Genomic DNA, 22,071 nt, shown 5'->3' with positions numbered 1-22,071 from the left:
CAGTACTCAGCATCAAATCTGACCAACTCACTGAAAAGTAGATGTTCCTGTCCCTGTTTCAGGTCCCGGTTCCACTGCCTGGGAGCCTCCTAAACAGTTCAAGCTAATCAACTGTCTCACTTATCCAGAGGGCTTGGTCCAGTTCCATGGGGGCTCCTCAGATATTGGTTCACAGTTCATGTGTTTCCACTAGTTTGGCTATTTGTCCCTGTGCTTTTTCCAATCTTCATACATAAGAAAATGTTCATTAAAGGATCATTCCAGCATGAGAAAAGGAAACTCATAGTTTGAAAGTAGAAATCAAAACATAGTTGCGAGGATACTCTTATGTACAAATTCAGCATGGAAAAGCACAGAGCTGTCACTGCTCAGTTACCTGGTATTAGGAAGTATTTTATAGCACAGGAGCACGGGAATCATTTCACACAACCACGGTTCCCGAGGGAGCAGGTCTGGGTTTTAAGTGCTTTCTGTAAACCATAGTGCTTTAGGTGGCGTTTCAGTGGAAAAGGGCCATGGATGCCACTGTAAAGTTACATCCTCAGCTTCTGTGGAGGGCACTAGGTCTTATCAGAACTAATCTGGCCACACGACGAAGCAGATGTGAGGACCAGACAAGACAAAAGTGTAGTAAAATACAGGGAGCCTGGGGTCCTGACCCAGTTCAGTCTCAGGCCTCAGTGAGAGGTCTTGACAAAGGTAAGGTGAACTGAAACATTTTATTAAGCTACACACTTGATTTCAATATGTGGCGTTGGAATTGTGGTGAGGACACACACAGGGACACATATATTCTAGTTTTTCAAATAAAGATCACCATATTTGCTGTGAAATTGTCCTGTACTGGTCATTTTGTTAACTGGTGCTGAGGCCAAGCAAGTAACCTATAAACTGTAGTTCCTAGCAAGGGCTTCTCACTCCTCATGATGTTTTTGTAAGGAAGCCGCCTCAAATGCAGCCTGTTGGTGGGAAACCCATTCAAGGCTGGCTGAACCATTTCCTGGTCTGTCTATTACACTGAATTCTTTTTTTAAAAATATTTTTATTTTATAATTAATTTAATTTTACATATCAGCCACAGATTACCCTGTCCTCCCTCCTCCCACCCCCCAGTCTTCTCCCCCAACTCACCTCCTCCATTCCCACCTCCTCCAGGGCAAGGTCTCCCCTGGGGAGTCAGCCCAGTCTGGTAGATTCAGTTGAGGCAGGTCCAGTCCCCTCCTCCCTACACCAAGGCTGAGCAAAGTGTCTCAGCATAGGCCCTAGGTTCCAAAAACCCAGCTCATGCACCAAGGACAGGTTCCTGTCCCACTGCCTGGGGACCTCCTAAACAGTTGAAGCTAATCAACTGTCTCACTTCCAGAGGGCCTGGTCCTTCCATAGGGGCTCCTCAGATATTGGTTCACAGTTCATGTGTTTCCACTAGTTTGGCTATTTGTCCCTGTGCTTTTTCCAATCGTGGTCTCAACATCTCTTGCTCTTATAATCCCTCCTCTCTCTCACTGATTGAACTCCGGGAGCTCCACCTGGGGCTTGGCCAGGAATCTCCGCATCTGCTTCCATCAGTCACTGGATGAGAGTTCTATCATGACAGTTAGGGTGTTCGGCCACCCGATCACCAGAGTAGGTCAGCTCACGCACTGTCTTGACCATTGCCAGTAGTCTGTAGTGGAGGTATCTTTGTGGATTTCTGGAGACCTCTCTCAGAATGGGAAAAGATCTTCACCAACCCCACATCTGACAGAGGGCTGATATCCAGAGTATTTAAAGAACTCAATAAATTAGACATTAAAATACCCAACCGTCCAATTAAAAAATGGGCTATAGAGCTAAACAGAGAATTCTCAACAGAAGAAGCTCAAATGGCTGAAAGACATTTAAGGAATTGCTCAACATCCTTAGTCATCAGGGAAATGCAAATGAAAATGACTCTGAGATACCATCTTACAACCGTCAGAATGGCTAAGATCAAAAACACTGAAGACAGCTTATGTTGGAGAGGATGTGGAGCAAGGGGAACACTCTTCCACTGTTGGTGGGAAAACAAACTTGTACAGCCACTTTGGAAATTAATATTGCACTGAATTCTTTTCCTTCTGTTCCCAACCTCTTGCAGATGCAGCTAAGCCCTTCAGTGTGGTGGTCTTCCATTGTCGACACATGTTCCACAAGGAGTGCCTACCCATGCCAAGCATGGTAAGTTGTCAGCCCTCAACACCTGTCAGCTGAAAAGAAACAGATCAAATTAGAGTAATCACAACTAGAATCTGTCATCCTTACAGCTCTGGCTTTCTTAATTCTAGTACACAAGACAATTGGTCCTGTACCTCCTACTGAATCCATGGGTTCTACATCCATGGATTGAACCAACCCTGCATTAGCAATATTGGAGAAAGGCTACATTGTGCTAAATGTGTAGATTTTTCCTTTCTTGTATTTATTACTTAAACAAAACATAACTGTTTATAAAGCATTACACTGTGTTCAGTATCGTAAGTAATTGGAGGTGTCTTAAATATATGGGGAATATGCATAGGTTATGTGCCTTTGTATATAAAGGTGCTCTATTTCTTTTCCGTTACTTTCATAAAATACTAACAAAACCCTAGTTGGTCAGGAAAGGGTTTATTTGCTAACAAGTTATAGTCCATCATGGAGAGAGGCAGGAATGTAGCGGCACCAAAGCAGGAATGTAGAGGCAAGAACTAAAGCAGAGACCATGGAAGAACATGGATACTTTCTTGGTCAGCCTGCTTTCTTATATAACCTAGGACCACCTGCCTAGGGGTAGTACTGTCTGCAGGGCTTAACCCTCCCACATCAATGATTAATGAAGAAAATGCCCTACAGACTTGCCTGCAGGCCAGTATAATAGAGACAGTTCCTCCACTGAAGTTCCATCTTTGGTGACTATAACTTGTGTCAAGTTGAGGGGGGAAAAAGTTAAGAACCTAACCAAAACAGAAGCAATTGTGGATTCTGGTATCTGAAAGTGGTCCTGGCATCCTCTTGGGTTGGTTTTCCTTTTTCTGTCATATAGGTACATTGTTTACTTTCCAGATGAAGTATGCAGTATACTATAACTAACATAAAAGTATACTCATTGGAGTGAGTTCATCTAGTGACTTGATTACTACTGGGCTGTGGCCTGGGTAGTGGAAAACACTTTCAAACTAATGGAGTTTTCTCAACCTGCTTTGTATGACATGGTGCTGTTACTCCAAGCTACCCAAGGCTGGTTCTGCCATGGTGTCCTTTTATTTTGCATTTGTGTGTACAAGTACATGGCATGGGTTTGTACATTCATGTAGAGGTTTGTACATTCATGTACTACCTCGGATGTCATTTCTCAGGAGCTGTCCTCTTTGTAACAGGGTCTCTCACCAAGTCGTCCTGGCTGGCTGACCAGTGAGCCCAGGGACCCACTTGTCCATGTGTGCTAGCACTAGGTTATAAGCACATCTAGTTTGGGTTTTAACATAGGTTCTGGGACTTGAACTCAAGTCCTTGTTCTTGCTCTTTACCGACTGAGCTATCTCCCCATCTCTCTGGTGACCTTTGAGTTGCAGAGTAACAGTAAATGAGTCCTGTCTGAGCTAAAAAGTCTTCTCTGGAGCAAGGGATGATACTTAACCACTTCGAAGCCCTTCACCCCCTGAATGATGCTATCTATAATCATGGTTCTGGGTGTGAAAGGAGACAGTGTTTTAACCCTTGCTTTTTACTTCTTTTCAGAATGCTCCTGCACAATACTGTAACATCTGTAGTGCTAAGAACCGTGGACCTGGAAGTGCCATCCTGGAGATGAAGAAGTAGCCCTGCATGCTTGCCAGCCTGCCCTTTGCCACTCTGCTCCAGGCAGCTGTTGAGCCACAGTGGCTGTGTTGACACCAGTGCCGTTCTGGGCTAACCTGTGCTCTGCATCAGTTGCCTCTCTAGACCTACCTTCCAGAAACTTCTTCCTGTAACTGATGGAGAAGTCAAAGCTATTCCCATGCTGTGAAATATTTGGATTCATAATCAATGTTTCATGATTTGTTTATTTGATTCATTTAGTTAGCAAAAGAAAACCTAATTCTCAGAGTCGGAAATGACTTTGTGGCTGAGTCACACCACCAGGCCTGAGGTGCACTACTAGAGCTGCCCCAGCTCTCTGAGAACATCATTAGCTGCTGTCAGCCAAAAGCTCTGCTGAAAACAATCTGACATTCCTGGCTTCATTGTTTATATATCATCAACTGTGGTTCGCTTCCTAATACACATTTAATAAAGCATTGAACACTGCCACTCATTGAGTGACAGTGGAGAATACCATTAGCTTTATGTTTGCTATTTACATACTGTATGTCCTGACTAGTAGAGTGTCTGGTCCTCTCAGGCACTTAATGTTTGTTGAGTGAATAAATGTTGCCCTTCTTTTTGTGAAACCTTCAATGCATTGCAAGCAAACTGGTGCCCTGTGAGGAAGGGAGGTGAGTTTTGTCACCGTAGTACTGGAGGAGCTGTGGTTGATAAGTCAGGAGGAAGCCAGTGACCCTGGCAGAGCTAGGTGAGACTCTCCAGAGTGGTGTGTGTTTGTGTGTGGGGGGGGGGTGTGGGGTCAAATGCCAAGGACAGGCTTGGAATGTGCCTCAGTGCCTCTGAGAACAGGCTAGGTATGTGCCTCATGCCTTGACTTTTTGTTGTTCTTAACATTTCCAATTTAATGTAAAGATTCTGCCTATCAAATGTTACCACTTCCTTTGCTGTTTGGAGCAGGTGCATGTCCAGAAAACTTCTCATAGAACTTATTAGCAGGAGGAACTAATTCCAACACATTCTATTTCTGCGGTCAATTACACTAAATTACTAAATAACCTTTGGACAATAATCCCTAAGTACAAAAAAAGAAGTAGTAAGATTTTTTCATTTTAAGTAACTGAGCTAAGATGCAAGTAATAAAGTGTGTTTATTCCCTTCTTCAAAAATAACCTTTATAATCTCCCAAACAAGATTGTGTTGTAAACAGAAGACACAACCCTGCCTCCCTGGATGACTTTTCCTATTGAACAAACTGTGGTGGATAGTTGTACTGAAGTATAATCAATCCTTTGCATTATTTTTCACTTTATAAAGATGTAAATATAGCAAAATAGTCAAAATGGTAGTCAACTCACCTTTGTAATATGTGACCAGCCCATTCAAAACAGATCTGAAGGGCTGAGGAAACATTTGAGATGTTAAGAGCATTGGCTGCTCTTCCAGAAGAGCAGTTCTCAATTCAATTCTCAACACCCACATGGCAGCTCACAACTGTCTGTACCTTTAGTTCCAGGGGATCTGACACCCTTTTCCAACCTTTGTAGGTGACAGACATGTGTACTACACAGACATATATCCAGCCAAAACACAAATACAGATAAAAATAATTTAAAATATTTTAAATAAATAAAACATGTCTGAAGCAAGTTTGGCCCACTTGTACCTAAGATTAGCACAATTGCTTGTCCTTGAGGAAAACTGTCCCCTGCCTGTGAATCAGCCGAGTTCAAAGTTATTTAGTGACAACAGTTTTGTTTTTAACCAGAATTTCCTACTAGTGGGTATTCATCCTTGAAAAGTTTTTCAGACACTCTCAGTCAATTGTGTTTGGTTGTTACAATGCTTTAATACTATAAAACAAAGCTTTGTAGAGTCACTTCTTTCTGTGGGGCTGTTATGAGCCCTTCTATATGACCTTTAACGAGCCTGTGGCCATATAGAAAGGCTTCTTACTAGATTGCCTGTTTGCCCATGAAGAAACACAGAGGCTCAGCAACTCACCACAGGTCAAGGTGGGAGTCAGTGTAACAGCTGGATCCAGACTCAGGCAGTCTGCCTGCAGAGTGCCTGCTCTTAACCACTCCAGATCTTTTTTACAAATGTATTTACTTGACTTGGTCAGTTTTTAGAAAGCTAAACTCACTCTTCGAAGAAAAAGCTATTGGTGATGAGGTATCAATGGATGACAGAATCACTGGTGGATCTGAAGAGCAAGCCATAGGAAGATTCTAGAAGCAAGGAACCACACAGCCTGGCTGCTGTGGCTGCCCTGAAACCACTGCCCATTTCCACCAGAGGGCGGCTGCATCCAGCAGTAAGAGTCATCATGTTGTGTAAATAAAATGTTACCTGCTTTTCAGTTCCACATAAAATTCTTAACCTTACAGAATACTGGATGTTTCTATATGTTAAATACTGAGTCGATTTGTTGTGGTCTGTTATTAAGACCTAGACTGTTAACACTACATTTCATAGGGTACTGAGTTTCACTTCCTATGCTTGGATTCTGCAAAAGGCTGGTTTCTACACTATGTGAAAGGGTATTTTCTTTGTGTGGCACAGAGTTGAGTATAATTAGGAGCAAGAATGTGATACTAGGAAAAACAAGAGAGAATGAATGTCAGCCTGTATCAGTTCTACTGGAATCAGCCACTGTCCAGGCTCTTCCTGTGTACCCAGTGTAGGGGTTCTGAAAGCAAACATCACGCCATCGTCTATCCAGCCCCTTGGGAATCCTTGTGCCTCGTGTGTGCAAAGATTTGCAGGCTTTGGCTTGATCTTCATAACCCACTGCAAGTAGCTACAGCCTGCTGCCTATCACTCCTGCATGGTAGCTACATGAGTTTCCTTTTGTGACGTTTTCCCTTACACTGTTGTTGTCCTGTACCACACAGTCTTCTTAGACAGTCCTCATTCACCCTGACCTTAGAACACTGGCTGTCATCTCCCTTGCCCTACATAGTGCCAAATGTCTGCCTTTGTCAGCTTCGTGGTTGTGGAGCAAATGTAGTCTCAGCTCATAAACTCAGGTGCACAGAAGATAAGTATTCTCTTGTGTATAAATTCTGATTAGTGCCATGTTCAGTTTCTTATGATAAATTTGAATAAATAAGGATTTTGATAGGTTCAGCAACCTCATCTCCTAGGTTGCCTCAGTTGCAAGGTTTGCTATAGAGATGGTCTTGTTGCACCCAATTATCCACAAGAGGAAGCGTACAGGCCTGAGTAGCTCCTATCCATTGCCATTAGCAAAACACCATCTTTCCCACCAGCCTTCCAGCACAGGCATCTGCTGCCAACGTCTCAGAAGTCTCCAGCCCCAACTGGCTGGAGCCATCAGTCCTTGTGATAACCCTGGTGCTCTGGGAAATACAGACTTGGTAACCTGGTTGACCTTTATCCATCGCCATCTAAAAATGTGTGGAGATGGGCAGAAGAAGATGGACATTTGGTTTCAAAGGCTCCTCGGAGGAGGCAGAAAGTGTGATGGCTTCTGTTAGCTCTTCGTCTGTCTGGTGGATCTATATCCTTTCCCCCACTGACAAGCTGGGTCAGAGGTCAGAGCATCCATCATCAAGCTCTTAGTCCTGCAGCCTGGCTTCTCCCACACTGCCCCAGTCCATTTGAGCTCTTGGGTCCTTAGGAAAGTGGAACTGGATCTTACATTATTATTATTTTATATTATTTTTGGTTTGGGGTTTTCAAAAGCTGGCTCTCCTGGCAACTGCTGACTACATTTTTAAGAATATTTTGGAACTTCATTGCTTTTCCTTTCCTGCTGTGGCATCACTGTCCTTGTTTCTATCTTACCAAGAACAAGGGAGCTATAGCTAAAAGCCCAAGGTACAGCCGTAACCCACCTTGATTACAACAGATATCAATCACCATGTCAGTTCTATTTATGTGTCCCACTCCATCCTCTGCCCCTTGTCGCTGTCCCTGTGGACTGTGTGCTCAGTAAGGACAGGAAACATTCTGTTCATCTTAGTGTCTAGAGTGCATGCTGAAATGACTTGGGACATTTGGAATGTGCTGAATGAATGAATGGATGTATTTGCAGCAGGGGAGGAAGGGAGGGAGAGGGTTTTGTTTTGTTTCTTAGTAGAATTCTGTGATGAATGTTGTGACTTGTCAACATGGCCTCTCCTGATGATTTTCTCACCCACGCATGCTGCATTACTCTCTACCGCATCCCTTTCTCTCTTGATCCTCAGTGTCATTTGAATAAAAGGAAAAGAAAAGAAGTCTTCACTGGTCTGCTTTCTTTCTCTAAGAATTGGCCCAATGTAGTCTCAAGTTCAGGATAGCTGAAGCCTCACACCTGTTTTCACCTCTGCCTCCCCATCTAGCCTTTCAATGATTTTTCACCACCACATTATCCTTCCCTTCCTCTATGCTACTATCTTGAACCCATATTCTCATTACTTAACAACTGAGTGGGTTATAACCTTTCCCTCCCATTACTTTGCCTCCAGTTACTACATTTGTCTGGATTTTTCTGCATACATTTTCCATTCTATAACTTAAAGGGCTGTTGATGCAACACCATGCTAAACAATGAGGTTAAATCTGAAACTTCCTTCTGCCTTCTAAGAGAATCTATGTCATACTTAAAAAAGCAACCCTGCTTCCACATTGCTGATAGGTCGTAGGGATGGGAGCCGAGGGAGGAAGGAAAGGCAGGGACATCGAAACTACTGAGGTTGGGAGTGCTATTGTGGAACTGTGGCTCTGGTACCCAGGAGACTGAAAGAGGAAGACTACAACTTCCAGACAACAATGGCAAGATGCTGCCTCTACAGCGAGATGTTGTCTCAAAATCTAACACCCTTCCAGATTCCTTGCTACTAAGCAAAGCAAATTGAGCCTTTGGCTAAGTGAGCATTGCACAGAGCTGTGTAAGATGAAGAGTTGTCGAGTGCTCTGCTCTGAAAGATGAGAATGGAGACATGAAGGTTTTGGGAAAGAACCAACCAATGTGGGTGATAAAAGGGTGTTTTTATAAGAAAATATGAATATTCAGTTTTTTCTTGCACTGATGTATTTCCATCTCCCCCAAATATTAAGTCAAGTTGGTCTAAAAAAAATAGTCATCTCTCTAAGTAAGTTTCCATAACCTGAGCCCTGAAAAGCACAAGGAAGAGACTAGCAGCAGGAGATAGAATCTGGAATTGAGTGTGGACAGGTGCCCAGTCCCACAGTTACAGCAAAAGATGCAAAAAGAGGAGGGTTCAGCAATTCTGAGATGTCTTTGCAAAGAGCAACAGATTAAAATACTTGAATCAATTCTTTATAAATACAGAAGATCTGGATGGTTGTAGGTATGTCCAATTGCGCATTCATATCTTCATGGACAGAACAAACTAAACTTTTGGTTTTGAAAACAATCTTGGTTACAAAACTACATACATTTTGTCACAAAAAAGTTTATTCTAATTTTAGTGTGTATCTTGTTTTAGACACATCTGTAAATTCTGAGTTCTTAGTGACTGGTGTTAGACAGTGTCCTGTCCACAAATAGAAGATCTGCTGATGCCATTAGTATGAATGAAAGGAAGTCACACACAATGAAGCAAAGTGACAGATGTCTAATCATGCTTCATAACAGGACAGAAGTAAAGTGAAAAGTTCTGTAATTATGGTCATTAAATGATTGGGAAGGGTGATTTGTCCAGATGTGGAAAGGGTAATAAAGCAGAACCATTTTCTTTTAGAGTCAAAATTTTCTCTGCTCCTCACAGATCAGTGATTTCATAAGTTACTTAACATTTGTAAGCATCGCTTGCCTTAAATATAGAATGAGGTTATAGTATCAACTTGGGAAGATTTCAACATCATTAAGTAAGACGATGCATGGAAATGGTTGGCTAGTACTGTCAGCACAGACAGCAGCATGGGGCCAGTGCTTGCTTACTTTCCACATCTGGAGGCTGTGGGTGTGGCTCAGAGGCAGTGTTACCTTAGCATGTGTGACATTCGGGATTTGATTCCCAATACTAAAATAAAAACAAATGAATACCTTTGAAATGACCGAAATGATCCCTGCCTCTACTAGAGCTGGTCTGTGTGACTAGTGCAATATGGCAAAAGTGTATCTATGTAACTCTCAAAATTGGTAATGAAGGACACTAAAGAAAACCAGATCATACAGAAAGAGGTTCAATTAGTGAGAAACCCGATCATACAAAAAGAGATTCAATTAGTGAGAAACCAGATAACACAGAAAGAGGTTCAATTCATGTCTCCTGCCTTCAGCTCTATGTATGAGCTGAGAAGCCATTCCAGTTCCCATCAAATCTTCAGGCTCTAGAGTCCCAACTGACAGGCTAACTTATGCATGACAACGAGCAACCCACCCAAACCACTCCTAGATCAAAAACTATGATGGTAAGTATTTAAGTTGCTAAGGTTTGGGGTCATTTGTTATATAACAGTAGGTTGCTGTCACCTGACCACAACTATGGACCATCTGTCTGCTAAAAAAAAAAAAAAAAAAAAAAAAAAAAAAAAAAAAAAAAAAAAAAAAAAAAAAAAAAAAAAAGAAGAAGAAAAGTGTGATAATTTTAATAGATTATTTGTCCTATTTACAGAGAGAAGCATTCCTGATTTAGCAGGTGAGAATACTTACTAGGTGTTTTAAAAACAGATCTGACAAAATAGATGTAGCTCGGAGGAGGCTAGAATGTGAAAATCAAGCCATTTAAGAAAACAAGTAAAGAAACTGAGCAATACAATACTTTAAACCACAAAATCTGAAACAAATGCTGAATTTCAACATTTAGAAACTTGTTATATAAAAAAGGAGGAAAAAAAAAAGATACTCCAGCTGACTTCAGGTCAACTGGAGATGAACCAGTCAGAATTACAGCAAAAGAGATTCTGGCTCAGCCTAAAATGGCTTATGCTGGCAGTGCCCACCTAAATATGAGGGTGCTTTGGGGCATAGAGCCCCTGAATGAGAAGGGGCAGCTCCAGCTAAGCTTGGAAACCATCTGGCAGACTGCTGAAACTGACATTGAGCTGCTCCCAAAAGCAGTTGGTCTCCCAGGCCCCATTTCATTCTAAGCAAGTCTAAATCCCTGGAGAACCAGCAAATTCAATCAGAAACAGGAAAATTAATCAGCTACTCTTATTTTTGTCCTCAGATCCTTGCCCATCTGGTGTGTATCTGAATACTCACATCTTTGGCCAGCTTACCCATCCACCATCTCTCCAGGCTTCTTCTTTTCATGCTTCTGCTAAGGAGTAGCCATATACCCCTCCCATGGGACTTCTTTTTTGATTGTATTAATGTGCATTTCTTTAACAGGAATATGTTTATATATATATATGGTTTCTTTAAAGAAAAATGAATGTGAATGTTTGCATGTAATAGGGGTAGTACAAGATTTGAATTTTGCAGGCCTAACTCCACTCCTTCAAAATGTAGCTGTATTTGAGACTTAGCCTCGTTATACTGTCTGACCTTGCAACACCAGGTGCCACCTAAGCCCACTCCATCTTGGATCTCTCTTTCCAAAATATTGTATGTCTTTCTCCTCCAGCTATGACCAATATTTTCTCTCTGCTTCAGTGGTTCTGCTTTCCCATTAAAACATGTAGTTGAGAGTATATCTTGAAATGTCTATCTACTTAAACATTAAAAGCTCAAGAAAGCTGGGTGGTGGTGGTGCATGCCTTTAATCCCAGCACTTGGGAGGCAGAGCCAGGCAGATCTCTGTGAGTTCGAGGCCAGCCTGATCTACAGAGTGAGATACAGGACAGGCACCAAAACTACACTGAGAAAGCCTATCTCAAAAAACTAAAAAAAAAAAAAAAAAAAAAAAAAAAGAAAAGAAAAAAGAAAAAGAAAAAGCTCAAGAAGACAAATTTCTAATCCCTAAATTCTGGAAGTATTGTTAAGAAGTTAGTAAGTAAGTATTTTGTAGAGAATGTCATCCTAATTTGAAATTCTTTTTAACAGAAATAACTTCTATAACAATCTTTTAGGTTTTAATTACTTAAAACAATATACTAAGACTTTTGCTCAGAATACATACTGTACAAATGTAGGCGTTTGTTCAGTTGTGTGATGGCAAATAGCAGCAGTGCCAAGCAAATTTGGTCAAAGTTCTATTTCAAGTAGGCTTGATGCTGTGATTTAAATATGGTAGTGTCCCTAAGAGGTCCATTACTAAAGCCTTGGTCTCCAGGGTGGCAACATTGGGAGTTCAATCATACGTAGAGAGGACTAGTGGCTCTGTGATTTGATTAGATGTGAGCAGTTTGTGTCAACACACACTTCAGTGACCTCACCAGAGGATTGCACTTGTATGCGTGCTCAGTCTTGACCTTACGCCTCTAGAAGCATAAGACACAACAAATCTCTCTCTCTCTCTCTCTCTCTCTCTCTCTCTCTCTCTCTCTCTCTCTCTCTCTGTGTGTGTGTGTGTGTGTGTGTATGTGTGTGTGTGTGTGTCTCTCTCTGTCTCTGTCTCTGTCTCTCTGTCCCTCTGTGTGTGTGTGTGTGTGTGTGTGTGTGTGTGTGTGTGTGTGTACGTTTCTGAGAGACCTGTGTCAGATATTTCATAGTGACACAAAGTTGAGTAACATGATAAGTTTGTGCCCCAGGTTTTTCCTAGGGCTCTGTGTAGCAGAAAAGGACCCGTGCACAGCTTGAAGAGAGAAGATCAACTTCCTGGAGGAGCTGTCACCCAACCACCTGCTTCCTGTGTTCCATAGAACTCATTGCTGCCATGAGTTCTGTGGCAGGCATGACCAGTTTGTCAGTATTTCTGCTCTAAGCTAGGTTCTCAAAAAGTACTCCCTAACTATAAATGGTCTGAGCTAAGGAGCAGGGCTACACCTCACCTGCTGAGATTAGGGGAAGAAGGTGGTGACAAGTGAAATAGGAGGGGTATTCTTTTTGCCCTCCCGCACATCCTCCAGCATCTTTCCACATATAACCCAGCTGCTCTGTTAAGGGTTTTTATTGCAACTTGGACCTTGAAGATTTTAGAGCACTGGAATAATTTATTTAGTTTACTTCCTATGATATTGTTATTTTAGTGGTTATTCTTAATCCTGTCTTTTCCCAGTGCCTACAGAACAGATATAAAGATACTCAGATGTGCCCATTGAGTAAGGGATTAATGTAGATCTAACTCTGCTAAAGCTCCAGTCTATGGAGGCCCAAGTCTAGCAGCTAAAAGCAAAAGAAAAAAGACCTCGGAAGGCCTGACCCTGGGCCAGTCTTTACACCTTTTCCCTTCCTCTCTGTTCACTTGTCCAGCATATTGCTACCGTCATTGTAGTCTGTCAAAAGAAAGTGTAGTGGGAGGACCTGGGGCATTGTCACAATTGGTAAAGCGCTTGCTGTAGCAGCATGAGGATCCAAGTTTAAAGCTGAGCACAACAGCTCACATCTGCAACCCCAGCACAGCAGGGGTGGAAAACATGTAGATGCCAGCATCTCCTGGGCCAGAGAATCAAGCCTAATCATGAGCTCCAGGTTCAGTGAGAGATTCTGTCTCCATGTTGATCTCTGACTTCTTCGTGTGCCAGGCATGGGTACACACACACACACACACACACACACACACACACACACACACACACACACAGAGAGAGAGAGAGAGAGAGAGAGAGAGAGAGAGAGGAGATGAGACAGAGACAGAGAGAGAGAGGAGGGGGGGAGAGAGAGAGAAAGGTGGCAGGAGATGGAGGGAAGGAAAAAATCCTGACCTTCCAACCAGGAGGTAAGGAACTCTGTACATAGCTCAAGAGAACAACGTGTTTTGCACTGTGAATCTGGTAATGGAGAACTTAAGTGGAGGAACTCACTGCACTTAAAATGTCCATTTTCAAGAGCTTTGGGTTTTTCTGGGTTTATAATTTCATGGTTTTTCTCCTTCCTTTTCTGAGCCCCCCAATTCCATTTGAACAGCTTGCACATTTCCATGGCACAGCATATCCTACTTTACAACGGATCTGCTCAGGTAGGCTGTGTGCATGTTCATCTATTGCTCAGGATGCAAGTAAAGGACTTGCCATGTTTTTAATATTTATGAGACACTATGATGACAAGAGACGTCAGCGATGAACAAGAGCTATCATGAAGACAGTGGTAACAGTCAGAAGGGTTGCTCTGTGGGTTGTTGATTGGCCATGTTCAAGGCTCTGCTCCTACTATAGAGCTAGGATGCCCCTTTACAGACACCCCTGTCTTCTAGGCCCATGTGCTGTCTCTCCTGTGACTGTTATTATGACCTTCAAAGATTAGTTCTATTACTCTCATTTAGCAAAGACATAAGCTGAGACTCAGAGAAGTCAAATGGCTTGTTAGCAGTCAGGAGTCCCAAGCACATCGGTGTGGCTTTTTACCCCTTCATGTCCTGTATGTGCAGACTGCATTTTATTTCCACTACACTGACATTCCACCCCATCACAGGACAAAGATGATGAATACAAGCTGAGGGGCCTTTGGTGCAGCAGCCTCTGACCAAGTTCTTTGTACACAGTGGGCTCCTGGCATTGATTTATTTAAAGCACAGACATAATTTTGCCAATGGTTGGCCCTTTTCTAGCTCTCCGACTTTGCTAACCAAAATGAAAATGAAGCCAGAAAGTAGAAGAAAGACTCAGCGCAGTGCCGTGTCCATCCATACAGTGCTCACAACATTGGCAGTCTTCCAAAGGCTGCCATTTTGTTTGATGCACAGAGTAGAATATCCACAAAGGGACTAAATAATTGCTTGATTTTTGGCTTCATTTCTTTCTTACCTCTCAGTAGTGCTTCAGTCCTATCTGAAATATCTCTGATTCTCTGCTATATAACCTTTAGATGACCCTATATTCAAGGTTGCACCCTCAATACATAGTTAGAATACTCCTTCAAGACCATGAGGGGGGCATATTAGATTTGTAGTTTTCATCCTGAAGTACCTAAAATTTCTTATATTCATTTAATATAAAAAATGACTTTAATAACCCCAACAGCCTGGCCACTGGCAGTATCCATGGCCAAGATTTTATGAATATAATTTGTCTTTGTGGTCACAAAAACAATGGAACCCTTTTCAGTAACAAATACTGGAGCTCTTGAAGGAAAGACAGACTGGCCTCCAGAGACATTAGCAAACACTCTTTCCTAGGAACTCATTTACAGCCCATCTGAGACAGAGTTCAGAAGGACAAGAGCCCCTTTCCTGTGATTTCAGAGAATTTCTCACATCAGCCGTTGAGTGGCACGAGTTGGTTCATATGTATATATGTGGAGCCTGATGTTGAGAACTAGTCCCTTCCAAACCATGGAGACAGAGAGTGGGGAGGCTGGAATAGAGAAGGGAATTAAGGTGAATGCATTGTAAATACTTTTTAATCCACTTAGACCTATTTGCTAAAACAAAACACCAAAAGCCTCCCAGGAACTTTGTTCTGTAACTCCAAATCCTCACATCTCCATGACTACTGTGTTTCATGTACCACACTGTGAAGTCAGATTAAAAGATGAAAAAGGCAGGCCAGATCTCAAGGAAACGAAATAGTTTCCCTCAGATGGGAACATGTAAAGAGAAAGCCCCATACCATACTTCAAACAGGGGAAGGAAGCACTGTAGAGAAGTCTGTCAATGATCCTCTTGGGGCTAATGGAGCAAAGGAAAAGTGAAGGAGACGTCTCTGGTACTTGTGCCTTCCTCATGTTATCAAAGTAGAGAAACAAAGAGTGTGAGACCCAAGTGTGAGAAGCAGCCAGTGCAGCTGGAACAGGGTCCCTGAGTCAGCTGAACTACTTGAAGGTACCAGAAGTCCTGGATATGCTGGTGCCCCGGTCCACTGTTACTCCAGCCTAATCTCACTGTAACCTCACAGGCAGCCCTCTCCCCCAATAACAGCAGGTGTCTGTAATTGCCATAATGTTTAGAGAGAAACATTAGAAAAATTTTCTCCTCTAGATGTCTTCTGATCTCCCAAGAATATTTTCATTGGCAGGATGTAATAAGAACCTGGCTGCCAAGGGATTCTGGGAAATGTAGTTTGTAGGCTCCTGGGCCCAATAGAATGAACCATAGGATGGCAGATGTGGAGTTGAGTTATGATGTGTAACTAATGAGCACCATAGTGTGAACAGATTGTTGTAAAACAGCATAATGCTAGAGGATCATAAAAACAACTCCTCTGACCCGGATGTGGGCTGAAGGAAGAGCTTCCTAAGTCACTTCAGAAGAGATACATATCAATCAGTTATTCACTCCTTACTTCTTTTTAGCAAGTATTCTATCAGACTAGGCTAGGTAAAATGAAGGACAAGAGGCAGCTCAGGTTAGAGATGATGTTTATCACACCATGGAAGTGCAAGATATGATGTGGGACAGAGAAGAAGGGTTGAATCATATGTAGCCAGGCACGGTGGCTCACAGCTATAATCTTTGAGCTCAAGAGTCTGAAGCAAGAGGAAGGACCCACTTGTGCTGCCATGGACAAAGGACTTTAGCGTGACTAACCAAAGCTGGCTCTCTACCCATGAAGTGACTGTTAGCCACATAGGTGTGCTACAGACCTTTAGGACTTTGATTTTCCTGTATGAGGATACCCTTAGTGAGGCACTGCCCACCATACCCCTGAGTTGAACTTCACTTAGAGGGAGCTATGGCTCTTAAAAATTAAAGATGGACATTTCTGAGGGAGAAGGAGAAGGAGAGCTACAGGGTACAGGGAAAGAGTGACTGCAGCATGGAAAATACTGGTACAACAAGTTGCTTCATTACAGCAGTCTCCAAGGAACAAGACAGTAAGAAAGACCTTCCAAAAATGTCTGGGTCCAATATTGCTGGCTGAAACAACAGCTACTGTGCATCTGCTTCATCATAATGGCATTTCTACAGATTAGCCTTGCAGAATTGAACATCCCTACCATGATCTGATGTCATGACACATCCAGACCCCATGGGACAGAAAGAGGATAAATTCCCCCACCTTAGCTCCACTCCACTCTGAGAATGCTTGCACTCACCATTTGATGGGGGCACTTTTGCTTTGTACTAAAAAATCTGTCTTTTTTTCTTTTACTGTGTCCCAGGGTTTTGTTTTGTTTTCTGATGGCTAAAGAGACTGACCACACTGGGTTGAGGACTCCTTATCTTGTCTGAGTGTCCCTTGTTCTTCCATACTGCCCCTTGGTCAACACTATCACTTAATTTAAAAGCAACTCTTACGTGTGTTTCTGATAAGCTTTAAGTATACGTCATGAAAAAGATGACATACAGAACAATCTCATTACATTACTGAAAATTAATAATTACATAACATTCAATGGTCACATGAACCTGATTATCTCACCAGCTTTTTTATGCTTCAGGTGTCCAAACAAGAAGCCAAACTCTTCATATTATTTAATTCTTTTTTAAAGTTATTAATTCTTTCCTTCTTGCCTCTCCCCTTAAGTTTATTTGATGGTGGGGTTTTTGTTGTTGTTGCTGTTTTGGGTTTTTTGAGACAGGGTTTCTCTGTGAAACAGTCTTTGCTATCCTGGAACTCACTCTATAGCCCCGGCTTGCCTGGAACTCATAGAGATCCACCTGCCTTTGCCTCCTGAGTGCTGGGATTAAAAGTATGTGCCACTACTGCCTAGCTTTGATGGGCAGTAGTGGCACATACTTTTATGTGCAATTTTAATGCAGTTTTCCTAATTATAAAATCAATTTCTTGGTTTTGTTGAATAAAAATTGAAAACTACTGAAATGCACTCTATGATTTATTTTTTCAAAATCACCTAGTATCCGGCATCTAAGATAATGAACATGTTGGTATCATTTCCTTCCTCACTAACAGAGTTCAAGACACATATCAGACACACACCCACAAGAAAACTTCTGTATTAGTTAATTTTCTATTGCACTCTGACTAAGACGCCTTATTGAAAAAGGAGTTTATTTGGCATTACGGTTCCTGGGATGGGGGGGGGGAGTTCATAATGATGGGGACAACATAGTAGAAGGAAGCAGACTTGGTGGCTGAAGTTGGAATCTGAGAGTTGAGAGCTCACATGTTGAAGCACATGTATGAAATAGAGCAAACTGGGTATAGTGCATGGCTGTGAAACCCCAAAGCCTGTCTCCAGTGACATGCTTACTCTGGCAAAGCCACACCTCCTAAACCTACCCAAACAGTACCAGCAACTGCAAAGACCAAGCATTCAAACATCTGAGCCTGGGGGGGGGGCATTCTCATCCAAACCATCAGAAGTACCTTGTAGAGGGACCTGTCATCATCATCTCAGGCTACCCAGTGTTCCTATACTAGCTTTTGCAGGTAGAACTTCATCGCATTGTATCATTACTACACCGCAGCTAACATGATATTCTCATTATTAAGAGTTTTAAAATATGTTGCTAAAGCACACCCCAGAGAGCCTCCAAAGCTGTGACCTAAACAAATTTCTTCACCAAGTACACAGCGTTGGAGACTTTGCTATAACAGCAGAAAAGGGATCATACAGAACTATTTTTTAATGTATACCTGCCAGAAATGAAGGAAAGCATTAGAAATGATAAATTACAGAGAATGTCTTCAGTGCAGCTGGAGGCTGGGGAGCAGTGGGTTGTTCTTAGGAGTAGAATCGGGTCCTAGCTTCGAATCAGACACCAATAGTCTACTGAGTATGGAGGCATTCACAGTAAAACGGGAACCATTGCAAGCCCCAGCATGAGGACTATTAGACACCTCTGCTGCTGTAGTCTGTTGGAACTGAACTATCTTGACAACTGATAATGAGAGCTTTCGTCCACGAGCTTTCTTGCCAGCATGCTCATCCTAGAACACAGCTTGAACATCAGGCATGTTTTCCCTGTTCTGACAACTATTTCTAACTTAAAAAAAAAATGGTTGTACCAGTTTCCTAATAACACAGTCTACAACTTCTCCTTTCTTAACTCTATATTTTCACTTACTGCTACTTCTTGGCAGAGCATCAGTTTTTCACTAGTCATGATGTTATGTCTACTTTGTCTGTCAGTTTGCAGTCTCGCTTGTAGCTGAGACTTTGCCAACTGTGGCCTTTAATTTTTGGAAATGTCACAAAAATGTTAGCAGTGTATAGTCCAAAGGAACATGAACAAAGGTTAAGATATGGTACCTGCCTCCCGTAAGTTCAGACATTTCTCTAAATAAGTAGAGCATATAGGCAATTAAGGTCAGTCTTATAAAAAAAACAAAAAAAACAAAAAAACAAAGGGGTGGAAAAGCTTGAGAGTTTAACTTCTCAGGTGACAAATGAGCAAAAACAGGAAAAGACAATTCACATGGAAGCAGAATTAAATGACAAGCAGGAAGAAGCCCTATCTCCTAATACTTAGGGAAACGTGATGAGATTCACAGAGGCTGTAGGCAGGAAAACACGAAGTAGATATATGTCTTCATTGAAGGTTGGAGGTATAAATTGGCCAGTTTTTGGAAAATAATTTGGCACCACTAATTAAATTTTAAAAATGCACATGGCCCCATCCCAGTGATCCTCCTTGTAGATGTCTAGAGATTGTCTTACACTATCTTGTGCATAAAAGTCTAACCAGAGGTGGTCATGATAAGTGCTAACAAAATCCTTAAAAGCCAGAGTTCATGCCGTATAATTCTAAACCACAACTCAAGTATTAAAATGATACATTACACAATGTAAATAAAGCAAGTTATGAGCCAGTGCACAGAAAATAACCCCATTTATATACAGTAAAACAAAGCAATGTATTCCTGAGACATATACAAAAAGAGGAAAACTCACAGGTGTCTATGCAGTGCTTGCAAACAAGAGACTTCAGTTTGTGAGAAGAGTTAATGGAAGGGGACATGTCTATACTGACTCGATAATATTACTTTATAAGATCATATCCTTAGAATGATTTTAGAAAATACATAACATTTTGAAAAAGAGCATCAGCTGCAGAAACATTTCTTGGAGTTATCAGTGTCCTTCTTGAGGTTTTGTAGCTTCTATCCAATACTTATCTGGTTCTTTGCTTAACTAAAAAAATAAAACTGTCCTACAGTCCTTGCAGCCACTCAGTTCCAAGTTCATCCTGTCCTGGACACTATGTTCAGTGTCATTGGTTAGTACTTTTCATAAAGACAGCAAAGGCGAACATTCACACCAGCTATGATGTTGATGTGCTTAGAGGCAACTTGACTTTGTAGTCTTAATTAAAACAGTCAAGTACACCTTCAGAATGAGTACTCTAGACATTCTCTCAGAGGATCTCAAAATGCACACATTTGCTAGAATCTCAGGCACTGTTTTGTTGTCTAATTTTTTTTTAAGAAAACAGCAAAGCCTGGATTACTTCCTTTTGAAAGGAGTGGTTTGATTTTCTTAAATTTTGGTCTTAGCATGTGGGAAGATTGAGACAACTTGTGATGTAGGAAAACTCTTTACTCTCTACCTTCTTCCAACACTTCATGAGAAGAACTTAAGGACAGTAGAGGAGGATTTATCTGTCAATGGCCATCATAACATGTCACATACTTTTCTTAAAGTATGATTGCTTCAAAGCTGAAAGCATGAATGTGACAAACTCTGGGATTACCACGTCCTCCAGTCTTGTTCTAGTTCATTTTTAGAACCCACATACCACTCATCAGGCATGCATCTTCAGAAACTGAGTTGTCCAGCCCACAGCTCATCTTAAGTTCTAACAGCCAGCTGGCCACAACTATCAGACGTGTGAGTGACCTGGGGATGGGCAGGTCTGGGGTTCAAACTCAGGAGTTGAGCATGCTGTTCTCCCCTGGAGGGATAAAAAGGAGCCCTGGGTGGAGCTGAGACATCTTGAAGGGAACATTGAAGCTGGGGTGGAAATACTGCTTGTCTTGCCAGGACAAGGCAGACCTGGACAAGATCATGGTTGTCCTAGCACCTAGATTTCTCCCTACTGCCCCAAGGGGACACTATGAGGGGGAGAGAAACAACATCACTAACTCTCTGTATATGACAGAGACATACACATGTCTTGAAACAGGACTACTTTAATCATTTTTAGGTCTGACTATCTCATCACTACTGTGATCAGCTATCATCACCATCTAATTCCAGAACTTAAACTCATACCAAACTCGGAGTCTGTCCATTAGCACTCGGTGCTCCTCCTCAGCCACTTGTAACCTTCTGTCTCTGTGAGTTTGACTGTTCTAGGTACATTGTGGAAGTGGAAACATACATGCTTTAGCTTTCAGTCTTTTGTGACTTCCTTATTTTACTTAGCATATGTCTAATAGAAGGCTCAACCATGTAGTATCATGTTTTACAATTTCCTTCATTTTTAAAACCAACTACTATTCACACACACACACACACACACACACACACACACACATGTTCTCATGCACATGTGTGTGCACACACACACAGAGTCTGTATTTTGTTTACCCATTTATCCCTTGGTGGATATTAGCTTGCTCTTGTATTTGGGCTATTCTGAACAAACAATGGTGCTGAAGACATCAGTACACAAATACCTACTCAAGACTCTGTTTTAATCTCTTTGGAGTGTATACCTAAATGTGGAATAGTTAGATCAGGAATAATCCTTTTTTTAATCAAGTGCCATATTAGTAGCATTATTTTATAGTTCCATGCCAATAAATAAGTATTCTATTTTTTCATATCCTTATCAATATGTACTATTTCTGAGAGGTTTTGACTGTTTATTTTGTTTTACAGTAGACGTCTAGTGGAGATGATTTATTATCTCTCTATGACTTTGATTTTCACTTTCCTAAGAAAGCAGTCTAGTTTAGGATGATTAGTGGCACAGCAATAGATAACCTGAATATCAATTAATCACACTCCTCATGATTGCAGCCTGGAATAGACAGCGATATCTAAATGGACAGAGTTGTTTCTACCTAGCTAGTCTGGAGTAAGTCCATCTCTTTTAACTTTTCACATCACTGGAAAGTTTCTATATCCTCTTGATTCCACCTCCAAAGGAATGCTCACACACACTTTCTGTCTAGCCTTGTGACCTAACCCTGTCTACACTGTCCTATTTCAGTTTCATTGTGGATTTTAAATTCATATTTATGTGTTATTCTCATGCAGAATTTTTTAAAGATTTGATTGCAGAAATTATATTTGTGAATCATTCCCATAAAAACATGAAGAAAGTGAGGAAAAGTACCATTATATTTTGATGCTGGATGGATGTTTAAAAGAAATAAAGGAAATTTTGAGGAAAGTCCTTGGCATAAAGAACAGGAGACCCTGCCATGGAGTTGAAGGTGGAGGTCGACATCATCAAGAAT

General features: G+C 41.6%; 1 protein-coding gene across 1 annotated transcript in view; it reads left to right on the top strand.

Moving 5' to 3' along the window:
* Positions 1-4,434, top strand: part of Vps41 (VPS41 subunit of HOPS complex) — a 163,997-nt gene extending 159,563 nt beyond the window's left edge. The window contains exons 28-29 of the mRNA XM_059263371.1: positions 2,117-2,196; positions 3,736-4,434. Coding sequence (XP_059119354.1) covers positions 2,117-2,196; positions 3,736-3,816 — 161 coding nt within the window. The 3' untranslated portion in view covers positions 3,817-4,434. The remainder of the gene's footprint in view (positions 1-2,116; positions 2,197-3,735) is intronic.
* The last annotated feature ends 17,637 nt before the right edge of the window (positions 4,435-22,071 follow it).

Source organism: Peromyscus eremicus, chromosome 5 (assembly GCF_949786415.1).
Source record: "Peromyscus eremicus chromosome 5, PerEre_H2_v1, whole genome shotgun sequence".
Lineage (NCBI taxonomy): Eukaryota > Metazoa > Chordata > Mammalia > Rodentia > Cricetidae > Peromyscus > Peromyscus eremicus.
The sequence above is the reverse complement of the archived record's forward strand: the minus strand, read 5'-3'. Positions and strand labels throughout refer to the sequence as shown.